The sequence below is a fragment of the Mirounga leonina genome, unplaced genomic scaffold, assembly GCF_011800145.1.
Source record: "Mirounga leonina isolate KUSES-001 unplaced genomic scaffold, KU_Mleo_1.0 Mir_126, whole genome shotgun sequence".
Taxonomy (NCBI): domain Eukaryota; kingdom Metazoa; phylum Chordata; class Mammalia; order Carnivora; family Phocidae; genus Mirounga; species Mirounga leonina.
In genome coordinates, this window is record NW_023270314.1 from 8981713 (window position 1) to 9002297 (window position 20585).

At 35.8% G+C, this 20585-nt stretch overlaps 1 protein-coding gene across 1 annotated transcript in view; it reads right to left on the reverse strand.

Moving 5' to 3' along the window:
• TRHDE (thyrotropin releasing hormone degrading enzyme) overlaps nt 1-20585 on the reverse strand; it is a 363215-nt gene that overhangs the window by 134375 nt on the left and 208255 nt on the right. The window contains exon 6 of the mRNA XM_035002118.1: nt 18770-18907. Coding sequence (XP_034858009.1) covers nt 18770-18907 — 138 coding nt within the window. The remainder of the gene's footprint in view (nt 1-18769; nt 18908-20585) is intronic.

Consider the following 20585-nt stretch of genomic DNA (forward strand, 5'->3'; position numbering starts at 1 on the left):
AATTAATCCACATTGGAAATGGACCAACTGAAACCTGCACATCATCTTATCACTCAGATATACATAGAAAAGCAAAGAAGAAAAACTTCTTGTCTAGGGTATGGGCTTAATAACTGACACTTTTTCATCTTCATTGTTGGATTCATTCGTATGTGATATGACCGATTTTCTGGAAGCAAAGGAAATTATTTTACCATACTGATATTTGCAGGATAAGGGAAATAATTGCTAGAGTAAGGTTTTCTCTCTCTCCCTTCCGCTATTCTGACTTCAGGGTGAGTTTACAGAGAGAATGAAATGCCCAGATTAAAGTTTCATCAAACCACCTTCAGCTCTTCTCAAGAAAATAAATTAGCCTCTTCATGTATTTCATTGAGAAATGGATTATTTCTTTCCTTGCTTCTCCTCCAGGAAGGCAGAAGTCATAACTTCAGTTTGGATGCTTGTGGGTAGCAGAGGATAATGGGGAGTGGGTTAGTATCGAGGGCTTGATAACATCTAGAATCCAGTTTATAACATCCAGAAGTCAGGTATGTGTTCATCACCTGCCCCTCATGTAAAACATAAGGACAGCTTTTGCCTCCAGCTTTTGATTTTTGTTTTCAGTGTGGCAAGGCACAGATGTATTCTGTCCCCAGAGAGTTTCAAAACTCAGAAACATATCGTCCAGGGAACCAAAGCAGCAAACCATTTATCATGAAACAAACCCTTCTGACAGTGGTGGATCATAAGCACGAAGAATCAACCCGATTCTATATATAGACAAGCAAATGCAATCTTGCCAGGGTTCATTCAGCAAGTCTACATAGGAAATTCATTGCTTAAACTTTTCATTTAAGGTACAGTTTTGTACCTTAAGCCGAATCAATAAAATATGAAGTTTTACTATCTGAGTAAAGGGGAAAAAATAGCTGTAAGAGAATATATTGCAGTGTTCCACAGATTGCACTTTGGGAAACACCACCTTTGCAGGATAAAACTTCCCAAGACAAATGTGTAAAAATACCTGATGCCCTTCTGTCTGGGAATCTATAAGGAAGAATTGGACACTCTCTAAGCAGACATCTACATCACAAATTCTGTTGTTACATTCCCAAAACTTTAGCTCTTTGTATGTGGCATCAAATTTCTACCTCTAGCTTTCATTCATTCTTTTTATCATCAACCAAAACAAGAAACATTGATTATTGTCCCTGCTAGAAGTCTAGAAGAAGTAAACTACCCTAACACCTGGTGATCTACCTTTCAGTTTAGGAACAATTAAAGGTCCTCTTGACTCTGTTATAGTTTAACAAAGAGCAAATGTAGAAGGGAAAAATTAACTGCCTCATATTTCCTTTTTTCTGGGAGAAAGTAAGTGTTCTTGGCTGGTAGCAAATTTTTCCCATACTCCACCAGCAACATCATGGTTTCAGTTGGCAACAAGGTCACTGAAAAGAGACATTAAAATGAGCAAATGAAAAACATTTGGTCCCAAAGCTGTAAAAATGGTTTCTCAAGCAGAAGTGGAAAATAGCGAAAGATTTGGCTTTTAAAGTAAACAAGAGTGGAATTAGGAACAAAAATGCCATAAAGGGGCAGATCAATGGCCTGTCAGACTGGGGGCCGTATCTGAGAGATGCATCGAGGGATGCTGAGAGGCAAGGATGCTCCTTTTTTTCTAGGTGAGGGGCATGCTCTGAACATTCCTAACTTCTCTATCAGGTTTGTCTAAGGAATCACAGGATCCCAGAACAAGGGAGTATCCCTAATGGTCGAGGCAGGTAATTCAGAACAAGCAAAAGAAGTTTCACTCTGCATTATTTTACAGGAAAAGTGTGAATAATTCAAAAGTAATACTAGTATTTAATAAAGCATAAATTTGTGTAATGGTACAGAGCCATATTCACTTCTCTTCTGCATCCCAAATGTTTAAAAAAACAAAAACAAAAAATATCTCAAAAAGATACTGCTGTTAGGAATCTGAAACAAGTAACCACCTCATCTCTGAGGGTTTTGAGAGTAGAATAAATCACTGTGGAAATTCCTTTAAACTATAAGCATTTATTGTGTGCTCACTATCTATAAGGCACTGAACTAGGTAATAACTAGGATATGGCTAAGCTTTGCCTCTAAAAAGGACTCGTGAAGCAGATATATACAAATAATGTCAACATATAAGAGCTCTACTAGAAATGAAATGAGTGCCTTTTCATGTTTTATGTTCAACATGTTCTGTAAACATAAAAAGAAATTGAAGGATTATCAGTCTAGTATAGCTGATGAAGGGCTCAAATAGAAACATCACTGTATGAATCCCAACTCCAACACTTACTAACTTTGAGATGCTGGATAAGTTACTACTTAAGTTTTCCCATCCATAAATTAGGGATGGAAAGAATATCTAGATCATGGGTTGTTGTAAGGATTAAATGACTAAATATACATAAAGAACTTAAAGAGATGTACATCATGTTATAAAGTGTTAGCTGAGGTTATTATTTCAGACATAAATACCTTTAAACATGCTAACTTTCCCCAACACTCCCGCCACACTCATTTCAAACTGGAAAAACCAGTTTAGACATTAGAGAGCACTTAAAACTCTTGCTTTTACTCTTTAATGAACGTGACCAAACTGCTCCAATTTAGTCATGAAGTTCCTGCTGTGACTGATGCCCTTTCAGAAGGAAAATGGTGTGGCATTAAATGTTTGCACATTTCATTTTACAGCTGTAGGGCCGGAAAACAGTTTGGCGAATATGTAAGCAAAACACAGACATTCAGCTGCTTGATCATTGCTTTGTTTTGGCTTATAGTACTTACCAGGGGGATACATACCAAAAATTCTCTCCTGTAGGCCAGATAATTTTATGGTACTGAGTTAATTGCATCCTAGTGTAAAATTACAACAGAGAGGTGATGCACATCTGAATTGCACCAGTTGGTTTGCTTCTGGATGAATTCTACTCTACAGAAGCTTAACCATGTGTCTGAGTCACCTAGGTCCACACAGCTTCACTCAAGCTAATGCCCGTCTCTCCTTAGAGTCTCTCAGTTCCAAGACAGTCTTGGCATAGACTGTTTCTGAGGGTCCATAGGTTATTGGCTCAAACGTAAAAGAGGGTAAGCCGAGAAGAGCTAAGTAGGGTAAAATAAGGATTGATGAGAAGGGGAGGACCATGAAAATAAAAATATGATAAAATAATGATACTGGTTTTCTTAGACAGGCAAGAAATTGTATCTAAAGGTCCTTATAAAGGAGAGATTAAATAAATGGTCAGAGGAAAGGAGGAATTATCTGAATAAATGTGTAACCTTTTCTGCTAGGAAAGTCAGCACATATTTGACTATGTGATCAGGCAATGGGAGAACAGAATTTGGAGTCAGGTAGGCTGGGTTGAAATTTTGGTCCTACTTATGAGCTATGTAAGCTTGAGCCAAAAACAAATAAATAAATAACAATTGTAGGCTTCAGCTCGATGTAATGTGTAAAACTCCTGGAACATAGGGAGTACTCTTCATTTGCTACTTTTCCCTGAATATCTTGATGAAGAAACAAAGTAAGTGAAGCTAAGCCTTGAGTATATGTATTGACCAATGATTACAACTTTTCAATCTCTCTCCCATCCCTTAAGCTCTCTTGTGAATTTCCCATCTCTTTGTCTCTCAGTGCCACACTCTGGATAGTTTCCTCAGTTCTATCTTCCTGTTTACAATTCTCTCTTCAGCTCTTTCTAACCTGTAATAAGCCATCTACTCCATGTATTGTATTTTTAAATGTACTATTACATTTTCATTTCTAAGAATCCTCATTGGTTATGTGTAAAATCTGCTTGCATTTTGCTTATATTTCCAAGCCTCTTTTTATTCCTTCAAATTTATTAACATGCCATTTTATATTCTATGTCTCACATACCCAATATTTTCATCATCTGCATGAATGATTCTGCTCTCAATTGTTTTGGCTATCTCAGGTTCACGAGACTTTGGTTCCTTGCATGATTAGTGATTTTTGACTGTGAGATGCTCTTTTTCCTTGGAATTTATCTGTGGAAATCTTTTGAGATGTGATACAAAAGCATGTATTTCTAGAAAGGATTTGTTTTAGCTTCCACCTGGCATCTGGGGACACCTCTGGTGCAGGAACAAGCATTTTAAATTAAAATCCTGTCTTGAGGTTTAAGTGTACCAAGGTCATTTTCATTTGAGCTGCAATGCCATGCAAGTGTTACTTGTGGTCGCAAATTTTCAGGGGAAAGTTTGGAACAGACAATTTCTCTGCAGTCCCCCGAGGAAGGGTATGGGTTTATTTCTAGTTCACCTATGTGCTGAGGGTAGGGACCTTAAAGATCTCTATGAAATCTTGTATGAAGATCTTGAAGATCTTGTATGAAATCACAGTCAAGCCTCCTAATACTGATATAAAGACAACTCAAAAAAAGCTGTAAGACATTCTATTTTAAAGAAGCAGAAAGACTTGGGGCACCTGGGTGGCTCAGTCAGTTAAGCATCTGCCTTCAGTTCAGGTCATGATCCCAGAGTCCTGGGATCAAGCTCCGCGTAGAGCTCCCTGCTCCGCGGGAAGCCTGCTTCTTCCTCTCCCACTCCCCCTGCTTGTGTTCCCTATCTCGCTGTCTCTCTCTCTCTATCAAATAAACAAATAAAACCTTTTTAAAAAAATAAATAAAAAAGCAGAAAGACCAAAAACTTGATTCAGTGCTACCAGGAAATATGCAATAGCATGAATGATAAAGGATGTAGAAAACATGTAGTCTCTAGATAATTTTCTCAGTAGGGTCATCAAATGGCCCTTAAGCCTCTGCTGAAAGAATCCATGAAAATCTCTGTGAAAGTGTGCCCAAAGAACTGTTTTCATTATTTCAAAGGAAATAGTATACTTACCTTCAGAAAGCTGACATGGGTCAAACAGAAAGGGTTTTTGTTTGTTTGTTTGACTAAAATTGTATCAGCCCAGCATAATGGCACAATTTGGCCAGTTTGAAACAAAAACTCTGATTAAGACTTATGTAAGTCTTTGATGAATATAGAGGCACATTGTTTAATACTTAGAAGGTACATTTTTTTAAAAGTAATAAGATCAGAGAATCTAAGCGTTCACATGTAAAAGGAACGATAATGAAAAGGGTCACTAAGGGTAATTAGGATAACTGGAGAATGACTGTTTGAACTTTGCATGCAACATTGGTAACTATAAAGGGCTATTAAAGATTTTTATATTATATAAACATACCATGTATGATTAAAAATGGATGGCGATTATGTTGAGTAAAAAGATGTGAATCCATCAGCTGCTAAAACACAACCCATTCATGATTATTCTTCAGGAAAATTCAATTCAGTTCAACCTCTTCCAACCTATTCCATTGTCATAAGTACACAAACAAAAATTACATTGCAAATGTTTTTGTTCTCTATTTTCTCCAAACATTCTTTTTTTGTGAAAAGGAAATTTTATTCCTGTTCTCCTTTTCCCTCTTCTGTACTTCTCATTTATCAAAATGTCAACCTTTAATTCCAGTTGTCTTGCTTGTTTATCCTTCAAATCTTAATTTATTCCTAACTTTACTTGTCCTTTTTCTAACCACCATAGAAGCCTGTTGTTATTCCAGAAAATCTGTTCAAAACATTGCAATCTCCAATGTGCTAGGGGAATATGCATTGGCTGATTCCCAGTTCTTTTTGGTTTTTATCTTCAATTGCTACTTTTCCCTGAATATCTTGTAAAAAACAATTTAAGATTCACAAGCTTACTGACTGAATTGATCTTGTTCTGTTAACAGAAGCCCATTCCTTTCTGAGATGCATTATAGCTGCCTCCTCGCCTAATGGGATTAAAATCACATATAGTCACATGATGAGCAACTAATAGGAATGGAATAGTCTTTGTATATTACCATGTATACTAATCAAAATGGTAATTTTTATTCTTAATTTTGGCTATTGATGAAGTCTGGCATGAGTGAACCATTGCAAAAGTCGTTAGAATTAGTCTTTTGCATAAGCAAAACACTAAGAACAAGTGTAGCTGTGAAAGTATTTCAGAAAGCTGCAGAAACACAATCTTGCCATAGCCAACTTCTGCAAGCTAAGAGTTACACAGCTCTGACTCGTAAGCTTCTTACATTGTGTGATCACCACTCTGGCTTTCACAAAAAGAGCAAAAAAATAAAGTCAAAACCAACACTGCACCTTCTTAAGCATTTCAGGAAAGTCAAAAAGACAGAAATTGTGTGCAACAGAGGAATTCAAAAGTAGTATACTGAACCATTAGTTAATATCAAAACAATGAGACACAGAAGGGCAGGAGAGTATGAGAATTCTTCCAATGGGATTATTCCATTCCTTACATGATGGAGTAACCTGCGACTTATTTCCACAAATAGGTACTTTTTCTTTCAGTTTCATCAAGTAACTCTAAATCATAGATGGAACGGGTAATGGGGAAGAAGTACAAGTGACTCAAAAGAAAAAGCAAGCTGTTTTAAGTATTAAGAGTTGAGAAAGAAAAAAAGAGAAAGGAACCATCAACCAGATGGTGATGAGTCAGTCAAACACACGTGCAAAAGAAAACTTGCCTCCATCAGCAAAATGCACAAATTAATAATTTACCAGTAAGTGGTAAAGGCATTTCTCAGAAAAATGTCAATAAAGTCACCTCCTCCCACCATGTACATTTTCTTTGCAAGGGCAAAAAGGCATTTCCTTTACATGATATTCTTAAAATCACCTCTGGCCTAGAAAAATGGTAATTCAAGGCCAAGGACAAAGACAAGATTCCTGGTAATAAAGGGAAAGAGTTTCTAAAGTATGTTCTATCGTGGACATTCTATCGTGGAAAATCTTACCTGATTTTTTACAGGTATCAACAGATGATTCAGAGATGTATAGAAATTATCTCTAAATTTTCCCATTTTACCTAAGACACAAGTAGTTTGCTGCCTTTACCATTTACACTTCTACAATTATAATCAAGAAATCGGGTGATACACACATAAAGATAGGCATGTAAATAAATTTCCAGTAGATTATAAATTTTATATTACATTATTTGATTATGATACACTATGAAGTCAGGATCTAGGAGGAATTTTTTTAGTGCCCTTCTTCAATTTAGTTTGCTAATTTGGGAGCAAGTTCTTAATTTTATTTTTAAATAATATCAAAGAATGAAGATTTTCTAGTCCTTGATATTTCACACTGAAATATTTCATTCCCTTTTATGTCAAGAAATTCTTTCTTAGATGGAGCTGAAATTTCTTCCTATAATTTAAGGCTATTTATCGTACTCTGACCTGAATGTTGACAGAGAAGTAGTAAGCAGCCTTCCTATAATGACCATTCATATATTAGAGCCAATTATTAAATCACCTCTTTGCCCTTTCTCCTCCAGGCTGGACATATGTAAATTCTTTAGCTTTTTCTGATAGGATTTATCTCCAATTGTTTCTAAATCAATCTCTCTCTCTCTCTCTCCTTCCATCCCTCCTCCCTCTGTCTCTCTCTTCTCTGCTTAATTTTTCTCAGTCTCCTAAACTGTTCATATTTTCTTTATGAGATGATCATAACCAGTGATTATTACTTCCAGATTGTGTAACCCTTATTTTTCTGTGTATGCCAGTCCATTATTTATTTTAAAAATACTGTACTTCTTCATTCAAGGAAAATCCCTTACTTTAGTATACGTAACGCAAACCATACTTCCTACTGAAACAGTGACATAATAGGCAATTACTTAAAGAAATTGTCCTGGTAGAGTGGAAGGCACATGAGTTAGAAACAAGATGTAAAACCCAGGTCTGACACGTAAGAACCTGTGAACACCATTAAACCCCCTGGGCCTCTCTTTACTCTTATGAAAAGTGAAGATTACTTTCCTTCACCTTACACGAGTGGGAAAGTAAATGAGATAATTAAATGGATGTCCACCGGCAAAACAGACCCTCAAAGAGCAACTGATACTATTATTCCTACTAATAGTATATTGCCATTATGTACCTGACCCAAAGCCTATTGCCCAACTGTTTGGACAAAAGTGACCACAAGTGCTATAGTTAATCAATATATAAAATATACCAGATGCATAGCAAAGCTATACATACATACTATGCATACTATAAAATAAAGTATGCACAAATGTGTCAAAAAGGCCAAAATAGTCATCAGTTGTATTCGTTTGATGGTGTGCATGTAGTAGATTGTGAGTGAGAAAGCAGAGACTATGAAAAAGGACCTGTCTAGAAGAGCAAGGGCTGGAAAGACTTGCAGAACAGGAGGCAATTGTGCTTGAGGCAGGAGAATGCAGAGACAGCAGAAGAGCTAAGCTGACAGGAAAGGGGTCCCACGAGGTCTAGGGCTCAGGGGTCAGGCCACATGTGACAGAACCCATTAGGAACAAGAATGATTGGACAACACAATCTTCTTTCCCCCTCTGGAATTCATATGGAATACATCTGAAACTCATGAATCCTAATTCTTTTTCCGAATTCCTATAAACACATGGGATCTTTCCCTCTGAAACACCATAATGTTTCGCTTGTACCACTTTCCTGACATTTACTTTAATTCAATTCAACAAATACTTAGTGAGTGCCTACTATATGCAGGCAGTATAATGAGGACAGGAAAACAATGAAAAACACAGACAGACCCTCTCCCTCTGTGAAGCTCACATTCAATGGTGGAAAGTGGGAAGCCAGATAATATACTAACATAATCTTGAGAAAACTGTCTAACATGTTAGGTGATCGCTACCAAACAGCCCTAAACAGGAATTAGATCAGAATAAGAGAAATTAGTGAGGAAAAAAAAATGAGGGTGTCAGCTGACATGTTAAAACCGGCAGCCTCTTCAAGAAGGTGACATTTCAGTAAAGGCTTGAAGGAGAACAGGTTAGAATCATGACAACATCAGGAGGAACATCATTCTCTACCAAGGGAATGGCCAGTTCAAACACCCTAGTGTGGGAGGGAGGTTAGTTGGATTTCAGGGAAAGCAAAAGAGCTGGGGGAGCAGGAGGGCCATGAGTGAAGGGACGGTAATAAGAGATGATGTCAGCGGGGTGAGAAAGAATAAATACTGGAAATACTCTGACAGCAGAGACAACAAGATTTCCTGACAAATAGGATCAGAAAAAGAGAGGATCGAAGATGGCCAGAACTTGAAGTTGGCCATCCACTGAGATGGTTCATATCGTAACCTGCCTTAAAATACATTTATTTGTGAAAAGTGTTATAGATCTGACTTCAAATCCTTGGCTTGTTCACTCGCTAGATGTCTGACCCTGTAGAAATCACTGCATTTCTTAAGTTTCAGTTTCCTCATCAGTAAAATGGGTTAAAAATGCCTATATCCCAAGTATTCTGCTAGGAATAAATGGGATAATACATAGAAAGCATTTCACAAGATGCCTTGTAAATAGTAAGTGCTCATTAAGTGAGAGATGTGCTTTACTGTTACTCTTAGTATACTTGCTGTTTTCATTTCATATGTTTTATGTCTACGACTGGGTTATATTCTTGAAGGAAGTGACCATTTTATTTGTTTTTGTTTTCGTTTTTTTTCTGCAGAAACGACCTGCTCTGTTTGTAGGGTTGGTATGTGCTTTCTCTGTGTCCTAATAGTGGCCTGGCTGACACAATGCTGTAGATGGGAGACCTGTTATCAGAAAGGACAACAGATGCAAATGATTGATTGGCCTTTTCGTATTTACTCCTAAAGATGATGGAAACTATACACATTTTCCTCGTTAGTCATACAAGGATTTTCATAAAATATATCAGCCTTAATACAAGAACTGTTCAAAAGTATTCTTGTTTTTAAAGTATCCTGTTTAAGTTTGCTCAAGTCATTTGGCAATCTCTTCCTCTCTCCTAAGCTTGTAGCAATTCTCTTCAATTTGGCATCATATGTAAATTTAATGAGCATTTGCTCACTTTCATCATCCAGGTCACTGGGTCATTGATTCTTATTTTCTTTTGTGCTTTTAGTGCAAACAGACTATCTCCATCCATCTTTTCCAGTCTTTCTATGGACAGTATTGTCCTATTTCCATTATACTTTAGGAAAAAGCATCTTCATTTTCAATTACTACTAAAATGGAGAATTGTTATTTCATTGGAATGTAATTTTTTTAACAGACTATCTCTCACTTTTTTCTCTTCCCATTCTAAAAATGTGTATGCAATTTTAGGAGTTTATCTTTCTTTAAATCCTGGCCTTAAGACTATCCATATTTAACATCACTATTTATTCAAAACCACTCAGTTCTTAAATTCAAATCTACAAAAATTATTATTTGGTCTGTTGGTTCCTAACCTTTATTTCCGTATAATATTCTCTACCCCTATAATACATTGCTATTTAAAAAAGTTATTTAAAGTGTAATTGAGTTACTATGCAGGAAGAATAACAACAACAACAACAACAAAAAGAAATGGGAATAATTTGAATAATTATTAAAGGAATAATTACAAGACACGATAAGCCAACAAAGCACTGATGCAATGAGAGGTTGATTGTTGGTAGAGGTTAATGTTGTTTAGTAACAGGGATCTTCAGGGAGTAGAGCACAGAAAAGCAGTAGCAAAAAGTTTTTATTAAGTACCACATACTATGATACAAAAAATAGTAAGTTCTAAATGCTACAACTCTGGTCACTACAGTCTTTTCTAAAATGTCTAGATCTATTTATTCTTTTAATCTCTTTCACACCTCTAGGAATAGTCTTTCTAGAATACAATTTTAATTATGTTACTCCTCTGCTTGAACTCTTCATTGACTCCTCTTGGCCCACTGGATAAAGTTCAAACTTCTTAGTATTGCATAAGAGGTCCTCCTGTTCTTACGGGCTTATCTCCTCACCCTGCCTATTACCCCAAACCCTCACTATTCTATAACCATGTCGAACTTGATGTTCTACTTAATCAAGGAACAAGATGGTCTTCCTTTTCTAAACCTCCTCTACAGAATGGTCCTTGTTTGCTTTTTTGTTATTCCCTTCCCTCCTTCCCCTAGGAACTATGTACTGTAAATATTTCTATCATAACACATAAGATTCTGAGGTTGACATCCATTATTTTTTTCTAGCCATCTTTTTTTTTTTTTTTTTTGGAAGCCCTCCTTCAGGTGATACCAGGGGCCTATTAATTATGTGGTCTATCTCTTATGCCAGACGATAAGCTCATGACACATACTAGCTAGTCAGAATATCCATAGGAATTGTTCATCCTTTGGACATAGGGATTGGCCAATAGTGATCTATTACCTAATCAGAAAAAAATCATAGCCTTTTGTGGAAACAGAGACTCTGTTGTGATGAAGGAAGTTTGCTCTTTCTCTGAGTTCGTTAGGATCACAAAGTTGAAGACTCTACCAGCCTAATTTCTTTGGGGCCACCTATCTAAGAATAATCTAGATAGAGATGAAGAGCTAAGAGGCTGATAAAAGATAGATTTCTGATGACGTTATTAAAATACCTGGAGTCAACCATTACTAAAACTACTACTACATCTCAGATTTGTCAGTTTTTCAGTCAACAAATTCCTTTTTATTGCTTAAGATGGTTTGAGTTAGGTGTCCACATTTAAAATGGATATATATGAGTATAAATGGATATACTCAGTTACTGCACTGACTTATTTATATGCTGTCTCTCCTTTGTGCCTTATTGTTATATCCCTAGTACTTAGCACACAGTGCCTGGAATATGAGCAGAGGCTTATCAAATTATTTTGGAATGAATGCTCCAGCCAAACTGGTTGATAAAATATAGTAGTGCTTTAAGAACAATGGCTCTGGAACTTAAGTTCCTGGGAAACATACCCTTAGAATTGACCACGACTCAATGTCCTCATCTTTAAAATGAGAATCATGAAAATAATGATCCAATAAGGGGATTATGAGGATTCACTGAGTTCATAGATGTAAAATTTGGCAGAGTGCCTGGCACCAAGTAAGCATGCAACAAACGTTAGCAGTTGATCTTACTTATAGCTGTACAAATATCCATATTACCTGTCATACATCCCAGAATGACATAGTTTACCCACGCTACCTACAAAGTTAAAATGGCTACTGCATATTATCTACCTATTAACTTACCTGATAGAAAGAGCCTGAGAGAAGCCAAGTCAGAGACCTAGACTAAAGCACAAGGTGTACATCAAGGCCGGATACAGATTCTCATCTTAAGTCCCTGATATTTCAGCCAAATTGTTCTAATCTTTATTTTTCCACATTTACATTTGAAGATTATTTTTCAGATATACCAACAGTACCTGGGCCACTATTTTTCACTAAATTTTTAGATGTTTGATTCAGTATGATGTGAGTGAATCAAACAATGAGGACTTATCAAGAAAGCATGATGAACAAGTAGACAGAAAATCAGTAAGGATATAAAAAACTCGAACAACTCTATCAACCAACTTGACCTAATTGGCATAATATATTCCAGTCAACAACAGTGGAATACACATTCTCTTGAAGTGCATATGGAACAGTTACCAACAGACACCAAATTCTGGGCCATAAAACAAGCTTCATCTCTAAGAAAATTCAAGTCTTACGGGAATATGTTTTACTGACCACAATAGAATTAAGTAAGAAATAAATAACAGAAAAAAATTCTGGAAAATCTTCAAATATTTGTAAATGAAATAACACAAGTTAAATAACCAATGGGGCAACTAATAAATCAAATAGGAAATTTAGAAAGTATCTTAAAGTGAATGAAAATGAAACCTCAATGTATCAAAATCTGATGCATATCTTAGGCAGTACACTTAAGAGAAAATTTATGGAATAAACATCTAAATTAAAATAGAAGAAAGGTCTCCAATTAATAACCTGAACTTACACTTAAGAAACCAGAAAAAAGAATAAGTTAAATCCAAAGTAAAAAAAGAAGGAAATAGTAACGATTAGAGAGGAAATCTATGACATAGAAAGTAAGAGTAAGACTCAATTAAACCAAAGGCTGGACTTTGGAAAATAATATGTATAAACTTCTAGCTACACTAATTAGAACAATAAGGATAAGACAAAAATTAACAATATCTGGAGTTAAAGAGGAGACATTATTAGAGAATCTGTGGTTATTAAAAGGATAAGAGAGGGGCGCCTTGGTGGCTCAGTCGTTAAGCGTCTGCCTTCTGCTCAGGTCATGATCCCAGGGTCCTGGGATCGAGCCCCGCATCGGGCTCCCTGCTCTGCGGGAAGCCTGCTTCTCCCTCTCCCACTCCCCCTGCTTGTGTTCCCTCTCTTGCTGTGTCTCCCTCTGTCAAATAAATAAATAAAATCTTTAAAAAAATAAAAATAAAAAAAATAAAAGGATAAGAGAATATCATGTACAATTTGATGCCAATAAATTAAACTTCTTAGATAAAATGAGCCAAATCCTAGAAAAGATACAAAGCCCACTCTAGAAGCATAAATAACCTGAATAACCTGCTAATATTATCAAAATTAAGTTACTAGTTAAAAATCTTTCCATGAAGGAATTCCAGCTATATTGGTTAACTTGCTGTACTGATAAATTCTACCACATATTTAACAACAACAATATATATGTGTGTATATATATATATATATATATATACATATATATACACACACACACACACACACACATATATAAATTCTCCCAGAAAATTGAAAAAAAAATAGAAGGTAATCGTTTCTATGAGGCTAGCATTATAGTGATAACAAAACCAGAAAAAGATGTTACAAGAAAACAAAACTACAGACTGATATCCCTCATGAACATAGATGCAAAATTTCTAAATTATGAAATAATTCACTATTATGAAAATAAGGGTCAGGTCACAAATTGGTAAAAATATTATTTGAATATCATATATCTGATACAGAACCTATATTCAGAGTATATGAAGAATCTTCAAAAATCATAGTAAGAGGAGTGCCTAGGTGGCTCAGTGTGTTAAGCGTCCAACTCTTAATTTTGGCTCAGGTCATGATTGCAGGGTCATGAGACCGAACCCCAGAGTGGGCTCCATGCTCAGTGCAGAGTCTGCTTATCCCTCTCCCTCTGCTCCTCCCCCTGGCTCATGCTCTCTTTCAAATAAATAAATAAAATATTTTTTAAAAACCTCAGTAATAAGAAAACAAACAATCAAATTAAAAAAAACATGGGCAAAGGATTTGAACTGACTCTTCATTAATGAAGATATATGAGGGAAAATATGCAAATGAAAAACTGGTCAATATCATTAGTGGTTATGGAAATGTAATATACAACTACAGTGAGATACCATTACAATATCTAAAATTAGGGGTGCCTGGGTGGCTCAGTCGTTTAAGTGTTTGCCTTCAGCTCAGGTCATGATCTTGGGATCATGGTACTGAGCACCATGTTGGGCTCCCTGCTTAGCAAGGAGTCTGCTTCTCCTTCCCTCCTCCCCCCCACTCCAGCTCATGCTCACTCTCTCTCTCTCTCTCTCAAATAAGTAACAAAATCTTTAAAATATATATCTAAAACTAAAAGACCTGATTATACCATGTTTATGTTGGTGAAGATGGAGAGAAAGTAGAACTTTGATACATGTTCAGCAGGAATATGCCATGGTACAATGGTACAACTACAGTGGAAAACAGATCAGCAGTCTTAAAACACTGAACATACCTATCATATTACCTGGACATTCCACTTCTAGGTATTGACCCAAGAGAAATAAAAGCAAATATACATACAAAGACCTGCACACAAATGTTCATAGCAGCTTTATTTGTAACAGACAAAAACTAGAAACAACCCAAATATCCAGGAGAATGTAGAAATTGTACTGTATCCATATATTCTACAACATGAATGTATCTCAGAATCATTACATTGAGTGAAAGAGAGCAGACAAAAACGAGTACGAGTGCATACTTATGATTTCATTTATATAAAACTCTAGAAAATGCAATTTACTCGATAGTGAAAAAGTTGATCAATGAAGGAGAGAGGAGAGATGGGAAAGTGATTAGAAAGAGGCATGAGACAACATTTGATGGATATGCTCATTAACTGGATCATGGTAATGTTTTCACTGTGTATACATATGTCAGAATATATCAAATTGTACCTTTTAAACATGTACAGTTTACTGTATTTTAATTATACCTCAGTATAGCTGTTAAAACTTTTTTCTTGTGAAGTCTTCTTTGAAAATACAGTAGATCTATCATCACTTGAAAACACACAGGAAGGACAGTATTTTAGTGGTACTTAAAGCATAAAGATACATAGATATGAAGACAAGCCCATAGCTAACATCATACTAAGTGGTAAAAGTTAAAACCCTTTCCTCTAAGATCAGGAATGACAAGGACGCCCATTCTCACCATTTCTATTCAACACAGTACTAGAAATCCTAGACATAGCAACTAGACAAGAACAAGAAATAAAAGGTATCTGAATCAAAAAGGAAGAAGTAAAATTATCTCTTTGTGTAGATGATAGGGTCTGATATATAGAAAACCCTAAAGACTCCACCAAAAATGCAACTAATACATTAATTCAGTAAAACTGCAAGATACGAATTCAACATACAGAAATCAGTTGTGTTTCTATACGCTAACAATGAACTATCTAAAAGAGAAATTTAAAAAGCAATCCCATTTACAATAGCATCAAAAGCAAAGAATACTTAGGGATACATTTAACCAAGGAGATGAAAGTCTTGTACACTGAGACAATAAGACATTGATGAAAGAGATTGAAGAAGACACAAATAAATGGAAAGATATCCCATGATCTTGGATTGGAAGAATTAATACTGTGAAAATCTCTCTACTACCCAAAGCGATCTACAGATTCAATACAATCCCTATCAAAATTCCAATGGCATTTTTCACAGATATATATATATATATCCCCATATCCTAAAGACCTCAAATAGCCAAAACAATCCTGAGAAAGAAGAACAAAACTGGAGGCATCTCACTTCCTGATACAAGCTATATTACAAAGCTATACTGATCAAAACAGTATGGTACTGGCAAAACAAAACAAAAACAAAAATGGTTACAAAGAACCAGGAGAGCAGAAAGAAAAGAGAATCTAGATATAAATCCAAGCATATGTGGTCAACTCATTTGTGACAAGAGCAGTAAGAACACACAATGGGGTGTCTTTACAATAAATGGTCTTGAGAAAACTGGATATCCCTACGCAAAAGAATGAAACTGGACCCCTATCTTACACCACTCACAAAAGTTAACTAAAAATGGATCAAATAGGGGCGCCTGGGTGGCTCAGTTGGTTAAGAGGCTGCCTTCGGCTCAGGTCATGATCCTGGGGTCCTGGGATCAAGCCCCGCATCGGGCTCCCTGCTCCGCTGGAAGCCTGCTTCTCCCTCTCCCTCAGCCTGCCTCTCTGCCTACTTGTTCTCTTTCTCTCTATCTCTCTGTCAAATAAATAAATAAAATCTTTAAAAAAAAAATAAAAAATAAAAATGGATCAAATATTTCAATGTAAGGCCTGAAACCATAAAACTCCTAAAGGAAAACATAAGAGAAAATATCCTTGACTTCAGTCTTGGCAATGAATTCCTGGATAAGACACCAAAAACACAGGTAACAAAAGCAAAATAAACAAATGGGACTACATTAAACTAAAAGCTTTGGCACAGCAAAAGAAACAATCAATAAATGGAAAAGGCAACCTACAAAATGGAAGAAAATATTTGCAAAATATATATTGGATAAGGGAGCAATACATACAAAATGTATAAAGAACTCACACAAATCAATAGCAAAAAAACCCCCACAAATAATCTAATTAAAAATGGGCAAAGGACGTGAATAGACATTTTTTCCCAAAGAAGACAGAAAATTGATTAAATGATCCATATAAAAAGGTGCTCAACATCACTAATCATCAGGGAAATGCATACCAAAACCACAATGAGACATTACTATATAACTGTTAGAATGGCTACTCTCAAAAAGATAAGAGATAGGGGGCACCTCGTGGGCTCAATCAGTAGAGCATGCAAGTGACTCTTCATCTTGGAATTGTGAGTTCTAGCCCCATGCTTGAATTGCACTACTAAATATTTATCCAAAGGATGCAAACATAGTAATCTGAAGCGGTACACCTCCCAATGTTTATAGCAGCAATGTCCACAACAGCCAAAATATGGAAAGAGCCCAGATGTCCATCGACTGATGAATGGATAAAGAAGATGTGATATATAAATACAATGGAATATTACTCAGCCAACAAAAAGAATGAAATCTTGCTATTTGCAATGACATGGCTGGAACTAGAGGGTATTATGCTGAGTGAAATAAGTCAATCAGAGAAAGACAAATACCATATGATTTTACTCATATGTGGAATTTAAGAAACAAGAACAGATGAACATAGGGAGAGGGAAGGAAAAATAAAATAAGATGAAAATAGAGAGGGAGGCAAACCATAAGAGACACTGAACTCTAGGAAACAAACTGAGGGATGCTGGAGGGGAGGTGGTTGGGGGAAGAGGTAATTGGGTGATGGGCATTAAGGATGGCATTTGATGTAGTGAGCACAGAGCATTATATGCAACTGATGAATCACTAAATTCTACCCCTGAAACTAATAAAGTATGTGTTAACTACACTGAATTTAAAAAAAAAAATTTTAAAATATATAGTTAAAAAAACCTCATATATAAAAAATAATATATATTTTAAATTTTGATATTTTACATAAATATATTAACATATATTTTAAATATGGTTCTATACTTCCACTTATTTTTCCAAATCATCAAAAACCCTTTTACAGCCAATTTAATGATCAGTGACTTAAAAAGATATTTTCTAACACAATTTGTATCTTTACATATTATAGCATATAATATTAATGCATAATCATTGAGATAGTCATTTACGGAGTACAAAACCAAAATCCAAATTAGTGTACCAAGGAATCTTGATGAATCATTATTTGACCTCTAGTTGTAAATAGGAATATTTCAGGAAAAATATTAGGAACAGTTTTAAAAACTTAAAACATTTATAAATCAATTAAGTACACGGAAATCCCAGTAAATGCAATTCAATCTACACCAAAGATGAACTAGACTTTAACACTATTTTAACAATTCCCAAGTAGCTACAAGTATTAAACAAAGAGATATACATACTTAAAATTAGAACAACTACGGGATAGAGATAAGAAAAATCTTAATCCACGTAACAATGGGGAGAAGTTCAGAGTGTGTCTTATTTCTGTGTCTAATCCTTGGTCCAAGATCTTTGTCAGTCAAAGTCTAGTCTTTAAAATTTCATTTATCATGATTATTATCCAAGAAAGATCTTTAATTCCCTAAATGTCCCTTAAATAATGTTTATAAAATATATTTTCGCTGCCTACAACCATTTGTATCAGCCAAGCAAAATAAGTAAGTATTTAAGGGGTACTGATGACAAATAATCTGTCACTGTGTAGGTCAGCTCTCTTATTAATAATAATAAAACCTGACACTGACACACCACCATTGTACAGCGATTTCATATCAAGACTCCAAACATTTATTCATTTATTCTCCCAACATTTCTTTGCATTGTTTGGCAAACATTCATCTCCATCTTGCTGATTTATAAAGCACAACCCTAACTCATAAAATGACATGAACCTAGTGACTCTCTATTTTCTAACTCGGTCCATTTCTACCTGCCAGGAGGACGAGAAGAATAGATCTCCCATGAAAGGGTTTGGCTGCCCTGGGATTGTGAAACATCCAATTGGCACTTGGGTTTTATCTATTCCCACCTTTTTATAGGCGATCCAGTCAAACACCCTGTCAATATCTGTTGCCTGTAGCACTTCCTGTGATACTGGATGGGAACTGGCCAAGCCGTCAAGCAGCATCACTTCATGCAGAACATCCGTCAGAAACCTCTGTTTTTCCTGCAATACAGTAGACGGGGCAATATCATAGGTGGTTCATGGTTATGACAGAATGCATGTGACAACATTAACAGAATGTGTGTTACTTCATTGATGATGCTCGTAGGCCTATGTGGTGAGACTGAACTCCAAGGAGAACCCAGTAAATAAAATGCCTCTAAGTTACTCTAAAATGAAGGTGGTTGATTTGAGCACAACATGAACAAAATCAATGTGTTGCAATGGGCCCTAAACAGATTTAAAAACAGTGGATGGTGCCTTAACAGTGGTTAGAGCAAATTCAGACAGTGGGCATGTAAATGAAACAGACTAAGCTTGTTTGTGTGTTCTACAGGATCAAGGCGACAATTCCAGTCCCAAATAACCTTTTTAGTTAAGCTCGTCAGAAGAATAAGAATTAAATTTCTGGATTTCAGGGCCATTTTGCTATTTATACCATTTATTGGTAATACCATTTGAACACCTTATTCTCTCTCACTGATCTGTCCACTTTTCTTCCCTCCTCCCCCGACCTCATTTTCTAACACACACACACACACACACACCATTTATCTTCTGAAAGAATCTCAGGAGACCACAACAAATAGCAAAAGGCATATTGACATAAAACTGTAATATCTGTGGATATATATGCAACTTCAGGATAATGAACATAAAGTGGAGAGCAATAGGTATTAATAACCATTACCATAAAGTTATGAAAACAAACGAAATCATAAGACTTCTATTCTGTGTGATGTTTAGACCTTTGTATTTGCTCTGATAAGAGCTGATTTGTTATGTTAGAAATAAACTGTAAAGAAAAAGTACTTCTCTGTCATTTTGTTTTAAGAAGCCTGCTTTAAGGAAACAGCTTGGGTTTTGTTAACAAAAATGCTGGCAGCTATTAGTCCTCCTGGTCTCCTGCCTTCATTGAGAGAGGAGGGAGAGAGAAAAGAAGTTGCAAGAGATAACAAGGGCTAAATAGCCCCTAGGTAGTTGGGACCTGAGGAGTATCATTACAGAGATTAAAGACCACAAAACTTAAATTGCTATAGCTAATTCTGAGCTCACTCCTGGAGCCTCCTAGTTTTGAGCCAGCAGATAAACAGCATGTTATTTCTGAGTGAGTTGTAATTTCAAGCTGGGAGTACACCAATCCTGGATTTTTACAAAAATGGAAATGGAGAATAGCTATGCTAAAAAAGGAATAGTTAACTAGGCATTATATATGTGTGTTCTTTAAATCTGGCTTTAAAGAAGCATCTTACTTCATCATCATTTGTTCAATGATTTGGTATGTTTAATCAATAATTTAATTAGTTCTCCAGCCAACTGTATACTATAATGTTTATTTCTAATGGGATATTTTTATAGTCTGTGGACTATAGATCTAATTTCTTCAGTCCTTTTTTGGCCTAAGAGTTTCACACCAATGGTCTATACTCCATCGCACTGTACTGGGATTGAACGGTCCCAGAAGTCTGCTCCAGAGAGTAAGAGCCCACGGTGAGAAGTTCAAACTTACAACAAACTGACAATTATGACATAAACTAATACTGTATTTCTTCTCAAATTAAGTTCCCAATTCAAGACAAATTAAGGAGAGTGAAATTGGACCTTGTGATTTAAAATTTTAAGACTAAAAAGACAGATGGCCTAGACTGAGAGAATAAGAGAAAATCGTGTACTTCCAAAA